Below are 16,565 nucleotides of genomic sequence, written 5' to 3'. Positions count from 1 at the left end.
AGCTAGGGCTCTCTTTGGAGCAATGAAGGATGAAAGCAGTTTGGTAGAGTTGTATAAGATTATGAGAGACATAATCCCAGTGTGGCAGTAGTCAATACCAGAAGATATCCTTTTAAAGTGAGGGGTAGAAAGTTCAGGGGATATGTCAGAGGTATGTTGTATTACACAGAGAGCAGTAGGATGCCTGGAATGAACTGCCAGGGTTTGTTGTAGATGCTGATACAGTAAGGACACTTAAAAGTTTCTTAGGCAAATGATTGAAAGAAAAGTGTAGGGTTATGGGCTTTGCAGGAGAGAAGGGATGGATTGATCATGGAGTATGTTTATGTAGGTTGGCATACGTTGTAGGCTGAAGAGCCCATACACCCATACTGCACGGTACTATATTCTATGTACTAATTTTCCCTTCCCCCACTGCTCAATTTAGCAATGGATCACAAGCACCTGTCTGCTCAATCATCAGTATCCAAACTTCATATCTATCCTTCCGCCTTACAATGCATAATTCTCACTTACATTACAACCACCAATGGACTCCCACATCGTTCTGGCATCTTTCCCTTAAAAGAAATCTGTTTGATATATGCAGCTAAGCAATGGAATGTACATGACAAAACCTTCAATGAACGTTGGAGAGCATATCTGCTGCTCATTAAACATAGCAGAACAGTTGAATAAGGCAACTAAAGAGGCACAAGTTATGCTTTTCTTTATTAGTTGAGGCATAGAATAAGCACAGGAAAGTTATATTAAACTGCATAGCACCAGTTAGGTAACAGTTTGAGTGTGGCATAGAGTTCTATCCCCAGATTGTAGGCCCTCTCCAGGTTACAACAGGGTTCCATTCCTGAGAACTGCTCGTAATTTGAATAGTTTGCAAGTCAAAAGTTCCAACATGGCAAAAGATACTTGTAGCCCTGCAGTGGCCTGCAAATACATCTCACTCTAATCCCAAATACTCATTCATATGTACAGGCTGGTAATCATTCAGAGAGGACGTATACAGAGAAGATGCACTGGATATTTACAGTACAAGGATTTTGCCAGGTTTGGAAAATTGCAGATCTGAAGAAATACTAGATAAGCTAAGATTATTATTAGAAGAAAGGGTTCTGAGGGGACACGTTGTACAAAAGTGTATAAAGTTATGGGGTACCAAATCATAAACACAAGAGATTCTGCAGGTGCTGGAAATCCAGAGCAATACACACAAAATGCTGGAGGAACTCGGAAGGTCAGGCAGCATCTATGGAAATGAATAAATAGCTGACATTTTGGGATGAGACCCTTCTTCAGGCTGGAAGGGAAGGGGAAATGGACTAAATAGAAATGATCTGTTTCTTTTGGTAGAGGAGCCATAAACCAGGGAGTATAAATTTAAAGCAATTGAAATAGAGGGAAGAGAATGAAATAAATTTCACTTGGAGAATGGTAAGGTTCTGGAATTTGCTGTCTGAGAACACTTGGATGTGTAACAGAAAAACAGTAACTTTGATTTGTTATATGTATAAGTTTACAAATTAATTTCATGCTCTATAAATTGTTATGAGACAGTTAAAATTAAATTTTTTGTTTGCTTCATTAGATCATTCTTGCTACTTTTAAGATTTCATCAAATTGGCTATTGCCAACCATAATGCCTACCTAGCTAGTCCCAATTTCCTGTGTTCGGTCCATAGCCCTCTAAGCTCCATCCCTTCATGTACCTATTTTAAATGTTTCTTAAATGATACTGTTGCATCTGTGTCAACCATGTCTGCTAGTAGCTTGTTTCGTATACTCACCACCCTCTGCATGAAAAGGTTGCCCCTAAGATCCCTTTTAAATCTCTTCCCTCCCAGACTAATTCTATGTCCTTTAGTTTAGGACTCACCTACCCTGAGGAAAAGATCATTACCATCCTCCTCTCATTAGCTACAGTACTATGCCCTGATTTCTCATTAGGCTCCACTCCTACGCTCCTTTCTGCTACTATAGTTTAAATCCTCTAATTAGCACTAGCAAATCTCCCAGTCAGGATAATGGTCCTCCTCCATTTCAGGTTCTGAGGCAGATCACCCCCTCTCAGAACAGATCCCAATGATCCAAACTTGAATCCCTGTCCAATACACCAGCTGCTTAGCCATGCATTCATCTGGTTTATCCTTCTATTTCTGACATCTCTAGCACATGGCACTGGGAGCAAACTGGAGATCACTACCCTTGAGATTCTGCTTCTTAACTTCTTACCTAACTCCCAAAACTCATTCTACAGGATTTCCTCTCTTGTTCCATCAATATAATTTGTACCAATATGCACAGCCACCTCTGACAGTTCACTCTACTCCTCGAGAATTTTCTGCAGCCACTCAGAGACATCCTTGACCTTACCATGTGGAGGAAACACACCATCCTGATGTCTCTTCTGCGGCCTCAGAATCTCCTGTCTCCCCCCCACCCCCCCACCACTGAGTCTCCTATCATTATTGCCCTGTCTGAATGCACCCTTCCCTCTGTGTCTTAGGCTAGTCACAGTGTCAGAAACTTAACTATTGCTGCTAGCCCTTGGGGAACATCCTCCTCACCATTTCCCAAGGGGATATATCTGTTTGTGAGGTAAATGGCCACAAGGGAACTGTGCCCTAACTGCCTGCTCTCCTTATTTTTCCTTGTGATCATCCATTTGCCTGAAGCCATTCCACTGCTCTATCTGCTATCCTGCCTAGATTGAATCAAGTGCTCTGGATAAACAATAGTGTTGATGAATCCAAACAATGGAGATCACTCAATTCTTTTAAGTACCTTTCTTTGAGTTTAACGAATACATTCCTTCAGACTATAGAACCCCAGACGCCAAGTAAAGATGGATCACTAGGTGGGAGTTCAGTTACTAAGGAAAGTTACCTTACCAGTTTTGTTGGAACCTAACTATCTAATTGAACCCAGTCTTTTGCATGCACATTCCTATCCGTAGAAAAGCTCAAGAAATTCGGGGCAATATCAAAGGCTTAGAAGCCCAACAATGTGAATGTACTCTCAAAATACTTTTACTTTTTCATTTTTGTAGTAAATTTTCTTTTGCTTCCTTTAGAGGCCTCATTAGAGTTTTAATCATAGACCCCAATCTCATCTCAATTAATTTCACTTGATACATCTGTCTACTATCACTACTCTAGTAAATGAAAGCAAATCCTAGATTCAATTAAGTCCAAATAGTAGGAGTACCCACGATATTCAAATGGATTCTAACTTGTTCATTGTGGATCTTCATAGGCCCTAATGTAATCAGTTCTACCCTCAGTCCACTTGCTATGTGTAATACTAAGAGAGACCTGCTGTTACATGTAAAGAGATAAAGCCATTCAATGCATGGCATGAAAAAAAACATTTCGGCCAGTCTTACACATTCCAGTTATTTATTCTCTCCACGTTAATTTCCCACTAGATTTTATCTCTCACCCACATTTTATTAACAGTTTGCACTGGTCACGTAATGTATGAACCTGCCTACCTTTGAGATATGGGAGGAAGCTAGGCATTCAGAGGAAACTGAAGTGGTCAGAAGAAGAATGTAGAAACTCTACTCCGACAGCACCAAAGGTCAGCATGGAACCCAGATGGCTGGAGTTGTGAGACACCATTGATCTAAAAGCTGCACAACTTTGTCATCCAGATCCTGCATTATATATATAAAATGGAAATGTACAAATATTTTTCCACAATATATAAAATTCAGTGTTTTGAATAATTCTTTACTATCTATTTCTATTTCAGGTGGCTGCCGAAACTTACAAGATCTAAATTTATCTGAATGTAAAAATATAACCGTAAGTAACGTAATAATGTATTGACACTGGCTCATTTGGCTGTATTCGTGAGTACTCATATATGGCTAAGTGACAATTAAACTTTGAATTAAAGTTTCAAAACTTCTTGCTCAAATGTAAGTTAATGATCCAATGTGGGGTACCGTTGCGGAATCGCCAGTGTCTAGCTCAACTTACCAGAACTTAAATATGGAGGAAATTTTAACCGCATCTTGTCCATTTGCTTGGTTGATCAAAATACTCTGAGCAAGTAGTTAACATGGAGAAGCCCCAGTTCCTGCTCCATTGGCATCGACTTTAAATTTTGCTGCTGCTTATGTTATGCTTGAGGCAACTGCCAGATGCGTACAAAATGACATTTATCTGACGGTGGACTCAAGGAAAGGTAAGATGAAGGAACACATACCAATCCTCATAGAGGGATCAGAAGTGGAGAGAGTGAGCAACTTCAAGTTCCTGGGTGTCAGCATCTCTGAGGATCTAACCTGGTCCCAATATATCAATGTAGTCATAAAGAAGGCAAGACAGCGACTATATTAGGAGTCTGAAGAGATTTGGCATATCAACAAATACACTCAAAAACTTCTATAGTTGTACTGTGGAGAGCATTCTGACAGGCTGCATCACTGTCTGGTATGGAGGGGGCTACTGCACAGGACAGAAAGAAGCTGCAGAAGGTTGTAAATCTAGTCAGCTCCATTTTGGGTGCTAGCCTACAATGTACCCAGGACATCTTTAGGGAGCGGTGCCTCAGAAAGGCAGCATCCATTATTAAGAACCTTCAGCCACCCAGGGCATGTCCTTTTCTCACTGTTACCATCAGGTAGGATGTACAGAAGCCTGAAGGCACACACTCAGTGATTCAGGAACAGCTTCATCCCCTCTGCCGTCCGATTCCTAAATGGACATTGAATCTTCAGACACGACCTCACTTTTTTTTTAATATACAGTATTTCTGTTTTTGCACATCTTTTTTAATCTGTTCAATATACATAATTGATTTACTTGTTTATTTATTATTATTATTGTTTTTATTTAATTTTTTTTCTCTCTGCTAGATTATGTATTGCATTGAACTGCTGCTGCTAAGTTAACAAATTTCATGTCACGTGCCAGTGATAATAAACTTGATTCTGAATCTGATTATCTCACCACATCAATGATAATCTGATCTTGGTTTTAATTTGGTCTCAAACAAGGAAGCTGCAGTGTGTTTTCCACAAAACCAAGTTAACCATTTCAGGGGCACAAAAGAATTTATCCAAAACATGTTCAAAAACTGAAAGCATTGGCTATACAAAGACATGGGACAAGATAATAGCCTGACAGTAGACTTTTGTGGTAGTACTTCCTGGCTGTGCCTGTAGTCAAGCTGTTGCAGTATGACTACAACAGTGTCATCCACCTGACAATGTTAAGAAATTCTCAGATATTTCCTGTGCATGAAGGTAAGGCAACCTAACCGCAGCAGTGATAGAAGAAATTGTTGACGTTGCTATTATTTGGCTGTTTATACTTCACAAATTAAGAAGGATGATGTTCAAGGCTAATCAATTCGGTGCTAGGACATTGATCTAGGATCTCCTCAGAACAATGACTTAGTGATAATCTTCACTTGATTCATCAATGTATTTCCTTCCAACAAATCTAAAATGTGATCCAAGTATTCTTCTACTTCTCTCATCTACTTGATTCACTGAAGAACGCTAAACTGTCATTTACATGGACACTTGCACCAAAATTGAAATCTCCTAGGCTTCGAAGAAGCATTTTTGTATTTCCATAATACAATGGGACAAATGGTTGTACATCCACCAGTGACTTCATTTTTAAAAATGTTGAACGGGATATGGGTGTATAGATTTGTGCTTTTGCTTGCCATTGCAGACAACCCTTTCTGCAAACCTTGCTCTTTCCCCTGTTTAAATAAGAAAATGCAGATTATTTCAACCACTCCAAATAGGAGGAAATTACTCATACTTCTAGTTTGTGCAAGGAGTTTCCTTTGAAGTTATTTTATCTTTTAGTACCTGTATTGCATTTATGCTTCCTTGTTCTGGACACACAAAAGCATTAATAAATGCTCTACGTTGACATTGATTTTCTTTAAAGAAAAGTGTCTTAGGTCTGTTTTTTTTTTCTCAGAAAGTCTTCTCAATATTTCCTGTAATTACACCTCATTTTTAATGAGAGGATACAATTACTGATTTTTGGAAAATCTGCCAAGTTGTGCAAATGTAGGCAGAGGTCTGACTCTGGAGATCAGAGTATGTCTATGGCTTGGCTCCAGAGATATAGGGATCATCTTAGACAAATTTCAACCTTCTAGGCCAGATTCTAGTTTCTGCTCCAGTCCTATATTCAGCTGCATTCCCACCATTACAGTCCCACAGCAATGGTGGATTCAGGTTGTATAGCACCGTGGTGCAGAGACATAGTTCTTTGCTGTCTGCCACTGGGACAACCTTACTACAATTTCAAATGATTATTTTAAAGAGCTGATCAAACATAATAGTCTGTAAGACTCTGAGCTACTGTCACTGATTTGGCCTCTCTCCTAGATTTTATGCTCATAAGTGTCATTCCTGTGAACATTAATTTAGGGCATTGCAGGTTAAAGCTGATGCTGCAAAATACAGTTGTTATTAAGGGTGCAGATGGAGGAAATGCAACCTTGACTTCGGAATTTATAAATCTTTATCCTGTCAGACGGAGAGTACAAGTCGAACAGCTTGCTTCAAAATAAAACTTAGTTTTTATGTTTATTTGGAATACTGCCAGTTGCATTTATCTCTAATTTAATAGCACACACTTTAAAGACTCCAAAGCTTTATAAAATGAAGTTACATTTCAGGAATGGTAATTTCATTTTTTGTTTTCTTTATACTCTTTAGCTTGTTTAAAAAAGATTTTAAGCAATGCCCACTATTACAGCAGTCAGTTTGGCCTGCTGAGCCAGAACTGCTTCAATAATCTTGTGTTAAACCCGGGGGCTTTCAGTGACACTGCTCACAATGGTGTGTGTGCCTGCGTGTATGTGTGTGTCTGTCTGTCTGTCTGTCAGGGGTGTGGAGGAGGGGAAGTGGGTATGAAGGGATTCACTAGTTTTAATGTTTTCCCAGGGCACTAATAAATTCTAATCTATTCCTTGTCTGCATCTAGTTGTTTATTGCCTGAGCCACAGCATTGTTTTAAATTGAACAACAAATCTTTAAGAGCTGTTACATCTAATTATGTATCCTATTAATGCTTTCTACAGTATTCTTGTGCCAGGAGCAAATATTATTATAATAAACTGATCTTGCATGGTATTTGTTGTGTCAGCATTAGTCTACAGTGTCTAAAGAACAGCAGTTTGAAATCACTGGGGACTGCATTTTCTACTCTTTCTAACCCTTACCACGTGCCACTTTAAGACTGGATAGTCTGGAACCTGAACTTATGTGTGACTGATTGCATGGCTTCCCTTTATTTTAATTAGCTAACAGAAGACAGCTCCTACCAAGTATTGCTTTTCCTTTTCTCTTCTGTTCTATTTTTTCCTCAAAGTTTCAGATTGCCTACTATTTCTTCAAAACTGTATTGATTTTCACCTTATTAATTTTCTTTATCTATCAAATTTATCATTAAAACAATCACAAAAGATGCTTGTCCTAAAGTTTCTCAATTTTTTAACTCACTGGAGGAGATCAATAGTGTTAATAATGTTACATGTGAACATTTTTTTTTAGATTAGATTAGATTAGATTCAACTTTGTCATTGTGCCGAGTACAGATACAAAGCCAATGAAATGCAGTTAGTATCTGACCAGAAATGCGAAGAATAGTGTTATTTACAAAATAACTGTGAATAAAAAGTAAGTGCTATAGCACACAAATATAGAAGTACTGAGACAGTACAATATGGGTGTAATACTGCTTAGCGCTGTGATGTGAAGTTCAGCAGGGTCACAGCCTCAGGGAAGAAGCTCTTCCTGTGCCTGCTGGTGCGGGAGCAGATGCTCCTGTAGCGCCTACCGGATGGGAGGAGAAAAAGTCCATGGTTAGGGTGAGATGCATCCTTGATAATGCTTTTCACCCTGCACAGGTAGCGTTTATGGTAGGTGTTCTCAATGGTGGGCAATTGGGTGCTGAATATGCGCTGGGCAGTTTTCACCACATGCTGGAGTGCTTTGCGGTCTGATATGGGACAATTGCCATATCACACTGAAATGCAGTTGGTGAGTAGGTCTCAATGGTACAGCGGTAAAAGTCTGTCAGTATCCTGGGACAGAGGTGAGCTCTCTTGATGCTCTGCAGGAAATAAAGGTGCTGTTGCGCCTTTTTGATCAGGATGGAGGAGCTCAGGGACTAGGTGAGATTATTAACCGTAAGCGTCATTTAGGTGCGCCTGAATGAGGCAGGTGGATGATGTTGTTGTAACAAATGCGCGGAGGCTTTTTCTATTTGATCCCGGAGGTTTCCAGAAAAATTTTGTCAGTTAAATGGATTCAATGGACCGTGAGCTACCAGTGAGGGAGTGAATTGAGTTGAGTGAGTTGAAGAGTTCACTACAGCAGTGGGCGGTCCCAATATTTCTCCATGTCGGAAGATTGTGGTAATTTGCGGCACACAGTGTATATTGGATATGTGACTGTCACTTTGTATGATCCATACTTGGATTTCTGGAGTATTCTGTGGCGACCACATTTTGTTAACCTATACATGGATTCGGGTGTGTTATGTGGCGACCACTTGTGTTAAGGCATATTCCGTGACTGTCACCTTGTGATATCCCTACGTGGATTTTGGCGTCACCTTGTTATCCCTGCATGGACTCTAGTACTTAAGTGACGACCACTCGACTTCTGGAATCTTCTGTGACTGTCACCTTGTGTCATTGTAATGTGAATTTATGAACCCTACCTCACAGACACCTGTACCTGTTCCCGTGGATTTCAGAATCTTCTGGATTGCCATCCTATGACTCTGTTTAAATTGTCTATATTTTGGGCTGAGTAAGACTTGGGAAGAACTGTTTCCAGACCGCCACAGTTTGTGAGCTAAGATGCATTGCACTGTTAATTTTTGGTTAGGGGAGTAATTGTTTTAATTGACTATAAAATTGAAAATATAGTTGTGTAACATTAAAAAAATCTGTGTCTGTGGTCTTTTGCTGTTGGCAAGTAACATAAATTAGGGGCTCATCCAGGATATGCCCATATTGGAGCTTATAGATTGATTGATAAATGATTTGACTGATTACTCCCCTTTTGATTGACTCGAGGGTGGAAACCAGCAGCAGTGGACATTGATAAATTATTGGCATCGCCAACCCTTGAGGAATTGCAGAAAGCCAAAAAGACAGAGCTGTTGGCCATTGCTAGTAAGTTAAAACTTATTACAGTAAAGCAGGCTATGAGAAAGGCAGAGGTTCAGAGGAAAATAGTTGAGCACTACGTAGATGAGAATATGTTTGCAGCGGAGGTGTTAGATCTGTTTCCTGAAAGTAGACCAGCTGATGCTGAGTTCCAGTTATAGCTGGAAAAAATTAAAGATAGAGAAACTTAAGTCAGAAGCTGCAGAAAGAGAAAGACAAAGGCAGTTTGAGTTAGAGAAGTTAAAGCTCGGGAATCAAATTTCTGGCTTTACTGATAGGTTTGTTGCCCGTCGGGAAGTTAGATTGGTCCCTCCATTTGATGAGGCTAAGGTTGATAAATACTTTCAGCATTTTGAGAAAGTTGCTCAGAGCCTTAAGTGGCCAAAAGAGTATTGGCCTCTCATGTTGCAGAGTGTAATTAAAGTTAAGGCTCAGCAGGCTTATTCTGCCCTATCAGTTGAAGATGCAGCTGACTATGAGACAGTAAAACAGGCTGTGCTTAAAGCCTATGAGCTTGTTCCAGAGGCCTATAGGCAAAGGTTTAGGAATTTGAGAAAATCTGTGAGCCAGACTCATGTGGAATTTGCTTATGAGAAGTCTGTGTATTTTGAAAGATGTTGTGCACATCTAAAAAATGTGAATGATGATTACAACAAATTGAAAGAGTTGATTTTAATTGAAGAGTTTAAAAGGTGTGTTCATAATGATATAAAGACATATTTAGATGAGAAGAATGCTGCAACTCTGCAAGAAGCTGCTAAGTTAGCAGATGAGTTTGCTCTAACTCACAAGTCGAAGTTTGCCCCAAATAAGACCTTCCAGAAGAATAGCATGTGTAGTGAACTGGATTTGATTAGAGAGCTTAAGGTAAAGGAACCCTTAGGAGACAGTAATCATAATATGATAAAATTCACCCTGCAGTTTGAGAGGGAGAAGCTAAAATCAGATGTATCTGTTGCAGTAGAGTAAAAGGAACTACAGAAGCATGAGAGAGGAGCTGGCCAACATTGCTAGGCAGGTGCCACCAACAGAGATGCTGGCAGGACAGCAATGGCTGGAGTTTTAGGGAGAAACTTGGAAGGTGTAGGATTGATTTATCCCAGACTGGTAGTATTCTAAAGGGAGGATGAGGCAACCATGACTGACAAGGGAAGTCAAAGACAACATAAAAGCAGAAGAGAGGCCTTAGAATATCACAAAAGTTAATGAGAAGCTTGTAAAAACTAATACAAGGCAATCAAAAAAGCAATATGGGGAGAAACATTGAAATGTGAAGGTTAGCTAGTCAATAATATAAAAGAAGATACCAATAGAAAAATCTAGATATAATTCAGTATGGTTTCCATAAGGGGAAATCTTGCTTGATAAATCTGTTGGAATTCTTTCAGGAAATAACAAGCAGGATAGACAAAGGAGAGTCAGTGGATGTTGTTTACTTGGATTTTCAGAATGCCTTTGATAAGGTGTTGCACATGAGGCTGCTCAACAAGTTAAGAGCCCATGGTATTACAGGAAAGGTAGTACTATGGATAGAAGATTGGCTGACTGGCAAGAGGCAAACAGTTGGAATAAAGGGGCCCTTTTCTGGTTGCTGGCGATGACTAGTGGTGTTAGTGTTGGGACTGCTTCTTTTTGTGTCATATGTCAATAATTTGGATGATGGAATTGAAGGCTTTGTGGCCAAGTTCATGGACGATACAAAGGTAGGTGGAGGAGCAGGTAGTTCTGAGGATGCTGGGAGCCTGCAGAAGGACTTGGACAGATTGGGAGAATGGGCAAAGAAATGGCAGATGGAATATGGTGTAGAAAAGTATACAGTCATGCACATTGGTAAAAGGAATAAAGGCATGCACTGTTTTCTGAATAGGGAGAAAATTCAAAAATCACAAGTGCAAAGGCACTTGGGAGTCCTTGTGTGGGTTCCCTAAAGGTTAAATTGTAGGTTGAGTCAATGGTAATGAAGAGAAATGCAATGTTAGGATATTTCGAGAGGACCAGAATTTGAGAGAAAGGATGAAATGCTGAGGCTTTATAAAGCATTGGTCAGGCCACATTTGAAATGTTGTGAGCAGTTTTAGACAATGACACATTGGAATAGAATTAGGCTATTTGGCCCATCGAGTCTGCTCCGCCATTTGATCATGGCTGATCCATTTCCCTCTCAACCCCATTCTCCTGCCTTCTCTCTGTAACTTTCATGGCCAGATCTATCAACCTTGGCTTTAAACAGCGGTCCCCAACCACCGGGCCGCAAAGCATGTGCTACCGGGCCGTGAGGAAATGATATGATTTGCTGATATGAGTCTTTCCTCATTCCCTGCCGTGCCCAGTGTTGAGCTTGAACGCACGTGAGGTCATTACGCACGCGTTATCCATGTCAGTGCGGGAAGAAGATCAACTCCTCGAACTTGCAAATGACAGCGGGCTGAAAAGTATGTTTGACATAACATCTCTGCCGGCATTCCGGATCAAAGTCAAGGCTAAATACCTTGAGACAGCCACGAAATCACTGAAAATGTTGCTTCCATTTCCAACATATCTCTGCGAAGCAGTGTTTTCTACAATGAATGCAACGAAAACTAAATTGCGGAATAGACTGGACTTAAGGAACCCCCTTCGAGTATCGCTGTCTCCCATCACCCCTCGATAGGACCGTCTTGTTGCAGGGAAACAAGCCCAGGGCTCCCACTGATTCAGCGATATTGGTGTGTTGCAATGATTTTATATGTTAATACAGGGAAAATATGTGCTGTGTGTTTAATATCCAAATGTTACTTAAAATGTTATGATGCCGCTGACTTATAAGTGACTTATAATTGACTTACCACTATATTCATGTGCTGTGTTACATAAAACCTAAAATAACACTAACATATAGTAAAAGCAGGAATGATATGATAAATACACAGCCTATATAAAGCAGAAATAATGTATGTAGGGTGTAGTTTCACTGAACAGAATTGCCAAAAACGATTTGTAGAAAAAAATGGGCACGTACACACATGTGCATGTCATGCATGCACACATAGGTGCCCGCGCAAGGCTTCATGGTCATGGCAGTCTTTCTCAGGGTAAACACAACGTATTTGACTGCTACTCCTGTCCGTTGGCAACCGTCCCCTCCCCCCCGCCCCCGGTTGGCTGGTCCGCAAGAATATTGTCAATATTAAACCGGTCCGCAGTGCAGAAAAGGTTGGGGACCCCTGGCTTTAAATACACTCAACCTGGCTTCCACAGCCACCAGTGCAAGTAAATTCCACAGATTCAGCATCCTCTGGTAAAGAAATTCTTCCTCATCTCCGTTCTAAATGGATGTACATCACAGTTAGCACATCTACATGACATGTTGCCGTAGAAAAGCAGCATTCATCTTCAAAGATCCTCACCACCCATCCTTTCTCATTGCTGCCATCAGCTGGAAAGTACAAGAGTCTCAGAACTCGCACCACCAGGTTCAAAAACAGTTACTGCCACTCAACCATCAGGCTGTTTACAGTTACTGTTCTATAGATTTGCTAAGTATGTCCGCAGGAAAAAGAATCTCATAGTTTTATGTGGTGACATGTATGTACTCTGATAATAAATTTTACTTTGAACTTTTTGAACCTTTGATGTCGCTCTATTCTGAGGTTGTGCCCTCTGGTCTTAGACTCTGCCATTATAGCAGCCCTCCTCTCCACATCCACACTATCTTGGCATTTCAACATTCGTTTGGTTTCAATGAGACTCCCCCCCCCTCCCCCCCCCCGTGAGTATAGGCCCAGAAGCCGTCAAATGCTCCTCATAATGCTAACCTTCCATTTTTGGGCCCCTTACCTAAAAAAAGCAAATGCTGCAATGGAAAAGAGTTGCATGAGAAGTATCCTGGAAATGTATGAGGAAAATTTGATGGCTCAGGACCTGTACTTACTGGAGTTCAGAAGAATGGTGGGGGGTGGATCTCACTGAAACCTATCAAATATTGGAAGGCCTCAATAGAGTGGATGTAAAAAGGATAGGGGAGTATAGGACCAGAGGGCACAGCTTCACAATATGAGGACATCCTATTAGAACAGAGATGACAAAGAGTTTCTTTAACCAGAGGTTGGTAAATTTGTGGAATTCATAGTCATAGTCATACTTTACTGATCCCGGGGGAAATTGGTTTTTGTTACAGTTACACCATAAATAATAAATAGTAATAAAACCATAAATAGTTAAATAGTAATATGTAAATTATGCCAGGAAATAAGTCCAGGACCAGCCTATTGGCTCAGGGTGTCTGACCCTCCAAGGGAGGAATTGTAAAGTTTGATGTCCACAGGCAGGAATGACTTCCTATGACACTCTGTGTTGCATCTCAGTGGAATGAGCCTCTGCTTGAATGTACTCCTGTGCCCACCTAGTACATTATGTAGTGGATGGGAGACATTGTCCAAGATGGCATGCAACTTGGACAGCATCCTCTTTTCAGACATCACTGTCAGAGAGTCCAGTTCCATCCCCACAACGTCACTGGCCTTACGAATGAGTTTGTTGATTCTGTTGGTGTCTGCTACCCTCAGCCTGCTGCCCCAGCACACAACAGCAAACATGATAGCACTGGCCACCACAGACTTGTAGAACATCCTCAGCATCGTCCGGCAGAGTTAGATGGCTGTGATGGCCAAGTTATTGAGTATATTTAAAGCAGAGGTTGATAGGTTCTTGATTATTAAGGTATCAAAAGTTACAGGGAAAAGGCAGGAGAATGGGATTGACAGGGATATTAAATCAGCCATGATGGAATGGTGGAACAGACTCAATGGACTCAATGGACCAAATGGCCTAGTTTGTCTAATTCTGCTCCTATATCTTATGGTCTTAATTTCTATCATTCACAAAAAATCACTTAAGTGGAGTGAAAACAACAAATGGAAATCATCATTTGATAACATAAACCATATATCTATGCTAGAATTCAAGTTATTTATTTTCATTTTATTGCTTATCTGTAATATCCCTTGACCTGGCTGGTGGCATAGTGGCATCAGAGTCGGACTTCGGGATGAAAGGTCCCGGGTTCAGATCTAGCCAGCCAGCTCCCCTGCACGCTTTCCATCCGTGCTGGGTTACGAGCTGGTGATCCCTTTGGAAACTCACCCGGCAGAAGGCAATGGCAAACCACTGCTGTAACTTGCCTTGTACACGGTTCCCCACTACGCCAGAGAGGCGTGGAGGGAAATTGTACACTAACCGGAGGAACTCAGGATGCGATGTACCTACCTACCTAATATCCCTTAAACAGCTGGTTGAGCAACTTGCTTGAACAGTTGCAGGCTTACTGCTGAAGGTAATCCCACAGTGGATTTTGACCCAACAATGATGAAGGGCCGCCAATAATAATGAAAGTCATAACAGAGCATGGCATAGTGAGGAATCTGCAGGTAGTGGTATGCATGCTGTACTTAGTGTTTTATGGTGATGGAAGTTGGCAATTTGGGGGAACGTCTCACAAGCTAGTCACATATTTGAATGATATTGCTATACTCAAAGAATCATATCTTTAAGTAAACATCAGTGATGGTACCTTTTCCCACCAGTATGCTTTACCTAGCATAAGTTGCAACACAGGGTGACATGGTTACAGGAGTACTCAGCATTGAATCTGGACTCTTTGAACCTTCCTGCCATCGGGTCAAATATCTTCCATGGTAAACACCAAAAGGAAGAAGCAATATCATTAACAGTCCCATCATGTGATGCCAATAAAATGCTTAGTTTGAATTTACAAGGATAACCCCACCCCAAGGCCTTGAACAAAATGATTAAATTCCAGAAGTAAGGAGAGAATGATTGCTCTTAAACATCAAGAGAACATTTGACCTTATGTGATATCGAGGAGCCCAAGTAAAAGTAAAATTAATAGTACTTGAGGGGCAAAGTCTCCAATGGGTGGAGTTAAACTTGGCACATTGAAAGATGGATATGTTTGTACATTGTCGCTCTTTGCTACAATAGTCCATCTGTTCAATAATTTTGACCTAACCATCCTCAAGTCTGAATATCTTTCTGATGGTTAGTGACTGACTTGCTAAACCCTTCCCTCCACTCCCCTTGGAGCTTCTTTACTATCCTCAATACACAAGAAAATAGTATAAAGGAATCATCTCCACTTGATGGACGAGTCTGTTTTTATCATACATTCAAAGAGTGTATGATAAAAACATTTGATGAGCACTTTGGTGATCAAACTATTCATTTAGTCTCTCAACCGTCAGCACACCATAGGTGAAGAAGCATATACAAAATGCCTTGCAGCACCTGACCAAAGTTTCATTGATAGCACCTTCCAAACCTACAACATTCAACATCTAGGACAAGAATACCAGAACCTTAATTTTTTTTTTTACCCAAATGATACATCATTATGTCCTGAAAATTTGCCACAATTCTACCATTGTCATTGGGTTTATAAACAGAGACTTCCTACTCAATAAATAGATGAGAATTTATCATACAGACTGCAGAAGGCTGTCACATTCTTGACGGCAATTAGAAATGGGTGATATGCATGGGCTTTGCAAGGAATATACACCTAAGTTAAATAATCTTTTAAAAAATGTTCAAAGTAGCAACAAGAGGCAGAAATAGCATGCACACTTACTTTGGAGTATTTTTTTAACATTTCAAATAACTTCTTTTTTTCCACATTCAGGATGAATTTATGTCTACAGTGATAGAAATGTGCACATCACTTGTGTACCTGAACATGGCTTACACTACCATTAGTGATGCTACACTAAGGTCATTGTCAAAGTAAGTTGTACCATTGCAGTTCTTTCAGTAATCCTGCAATTTAGCTTACAACCATATCCAGCTTATTTTAGACTGATAGCACCACTTTAATTCACACTTCACTGTAGTCCTATTTTCTTCATTTTGTTGTATTTAAATACGAATATCAATGAAGTATTAAATTGATCTGCTGTTAGGTAGATTTCTATGATGAATGAAGGATTTGCAGTGATTCTTTTCTTCTCAGTGGCAAAAATTTAACATATACTACATCAAAAATATAATGCTATGATTATTATAAATTGGTACTGGGAGGATGTCAAAATACAAATCACAACTGTGCTTTTGCTGTAGGATTACAAAACAATTTCTTTCAGATTTGAGAATATGCACATAGTGAAATTTATTCAATTTATATTAACAATGTTTTGTTTTATAAGATTTATAAGATTGTTTTATAAGATATAATTTCTGAAAAAAAATCTAATTTAATTCTTACCAAAAATGCCTGAAGAACTTCAATTATTTTCAATTGGACTCTACATGTATAACTTTCCTGGCGGGAATGGTAAAATAAATTCTATAAATAACATTGGCGTTGGGCTTAATAGTTACCAGACCAGCTCCATTTCAGATGCATATGC

At 40.0% G+C, this 16,565-nt stretch overlaps 2 protein-coding genes across 3 annotated transcripts in view; one reads left to right on the top strand and one right to left on the bottom strand.

Moving 5' to 3' along the window:
• The window catches only part of fbxl13 (F-box and leucine-rich repeat protein 13), a 175,363-nt gene that overhangs the window by 97,064 nt on the left and 61,734 nt on the right, over positions 1-16,565 (top strand). The window contains 2 exon segments of the mRNA XM_063072833.1: positions 3,754-3,806; positions 15,842-15,942. Coding sequence (XP_062928903.1) covers positions 3,754-3,806; positions 15,842-15,942 — 154 coding nt within the window.
• The window catches only part of lrrc17 (leucine rich repeat containing 17), a 46,311-nt gene that overhangs the window by 29,085 nt on the left and 661 nt on the right, over positions 1-16,565 (bottom strand). The window contains exon 2 of one of the 2 annotated variants that reach the window (XM_063072838.1): positions 3,491-3,655. The exons of the other annotated variant lie outside the window; for it this stretch is intronic. Coding sequence (XP_062928908.1) covers positions 3,491-3,518 — 28 coding nt within the window. The 5' untranslated portion in view covers positions 3,519-3,655. The remainder of the gene's footprint in view (positions 1-3,490; positions 3,656-16,565) is intronic. 2 annotated transcript variants of the gene reach the window in all.

This window comes from Mobula hypostoma, chromosome 20 (assembly GCF_963921235.1).
Source record: "Mobula hypostoma chromosome 20, sMobHyp1.1, whole genome shotgun sequence".
Lineage (NCBI taxonomy): Eukaryota > Metazoa > Chordata > Chondrichthyes > Myliobatiformes > Myliobatidae > Mobula > Mobula hypostoma.
The sequence above is the reverse complement of the archived record's forward strand: the minus strand, read 5'-3'. Positions and strand labels throughout refer to the sequence as shown.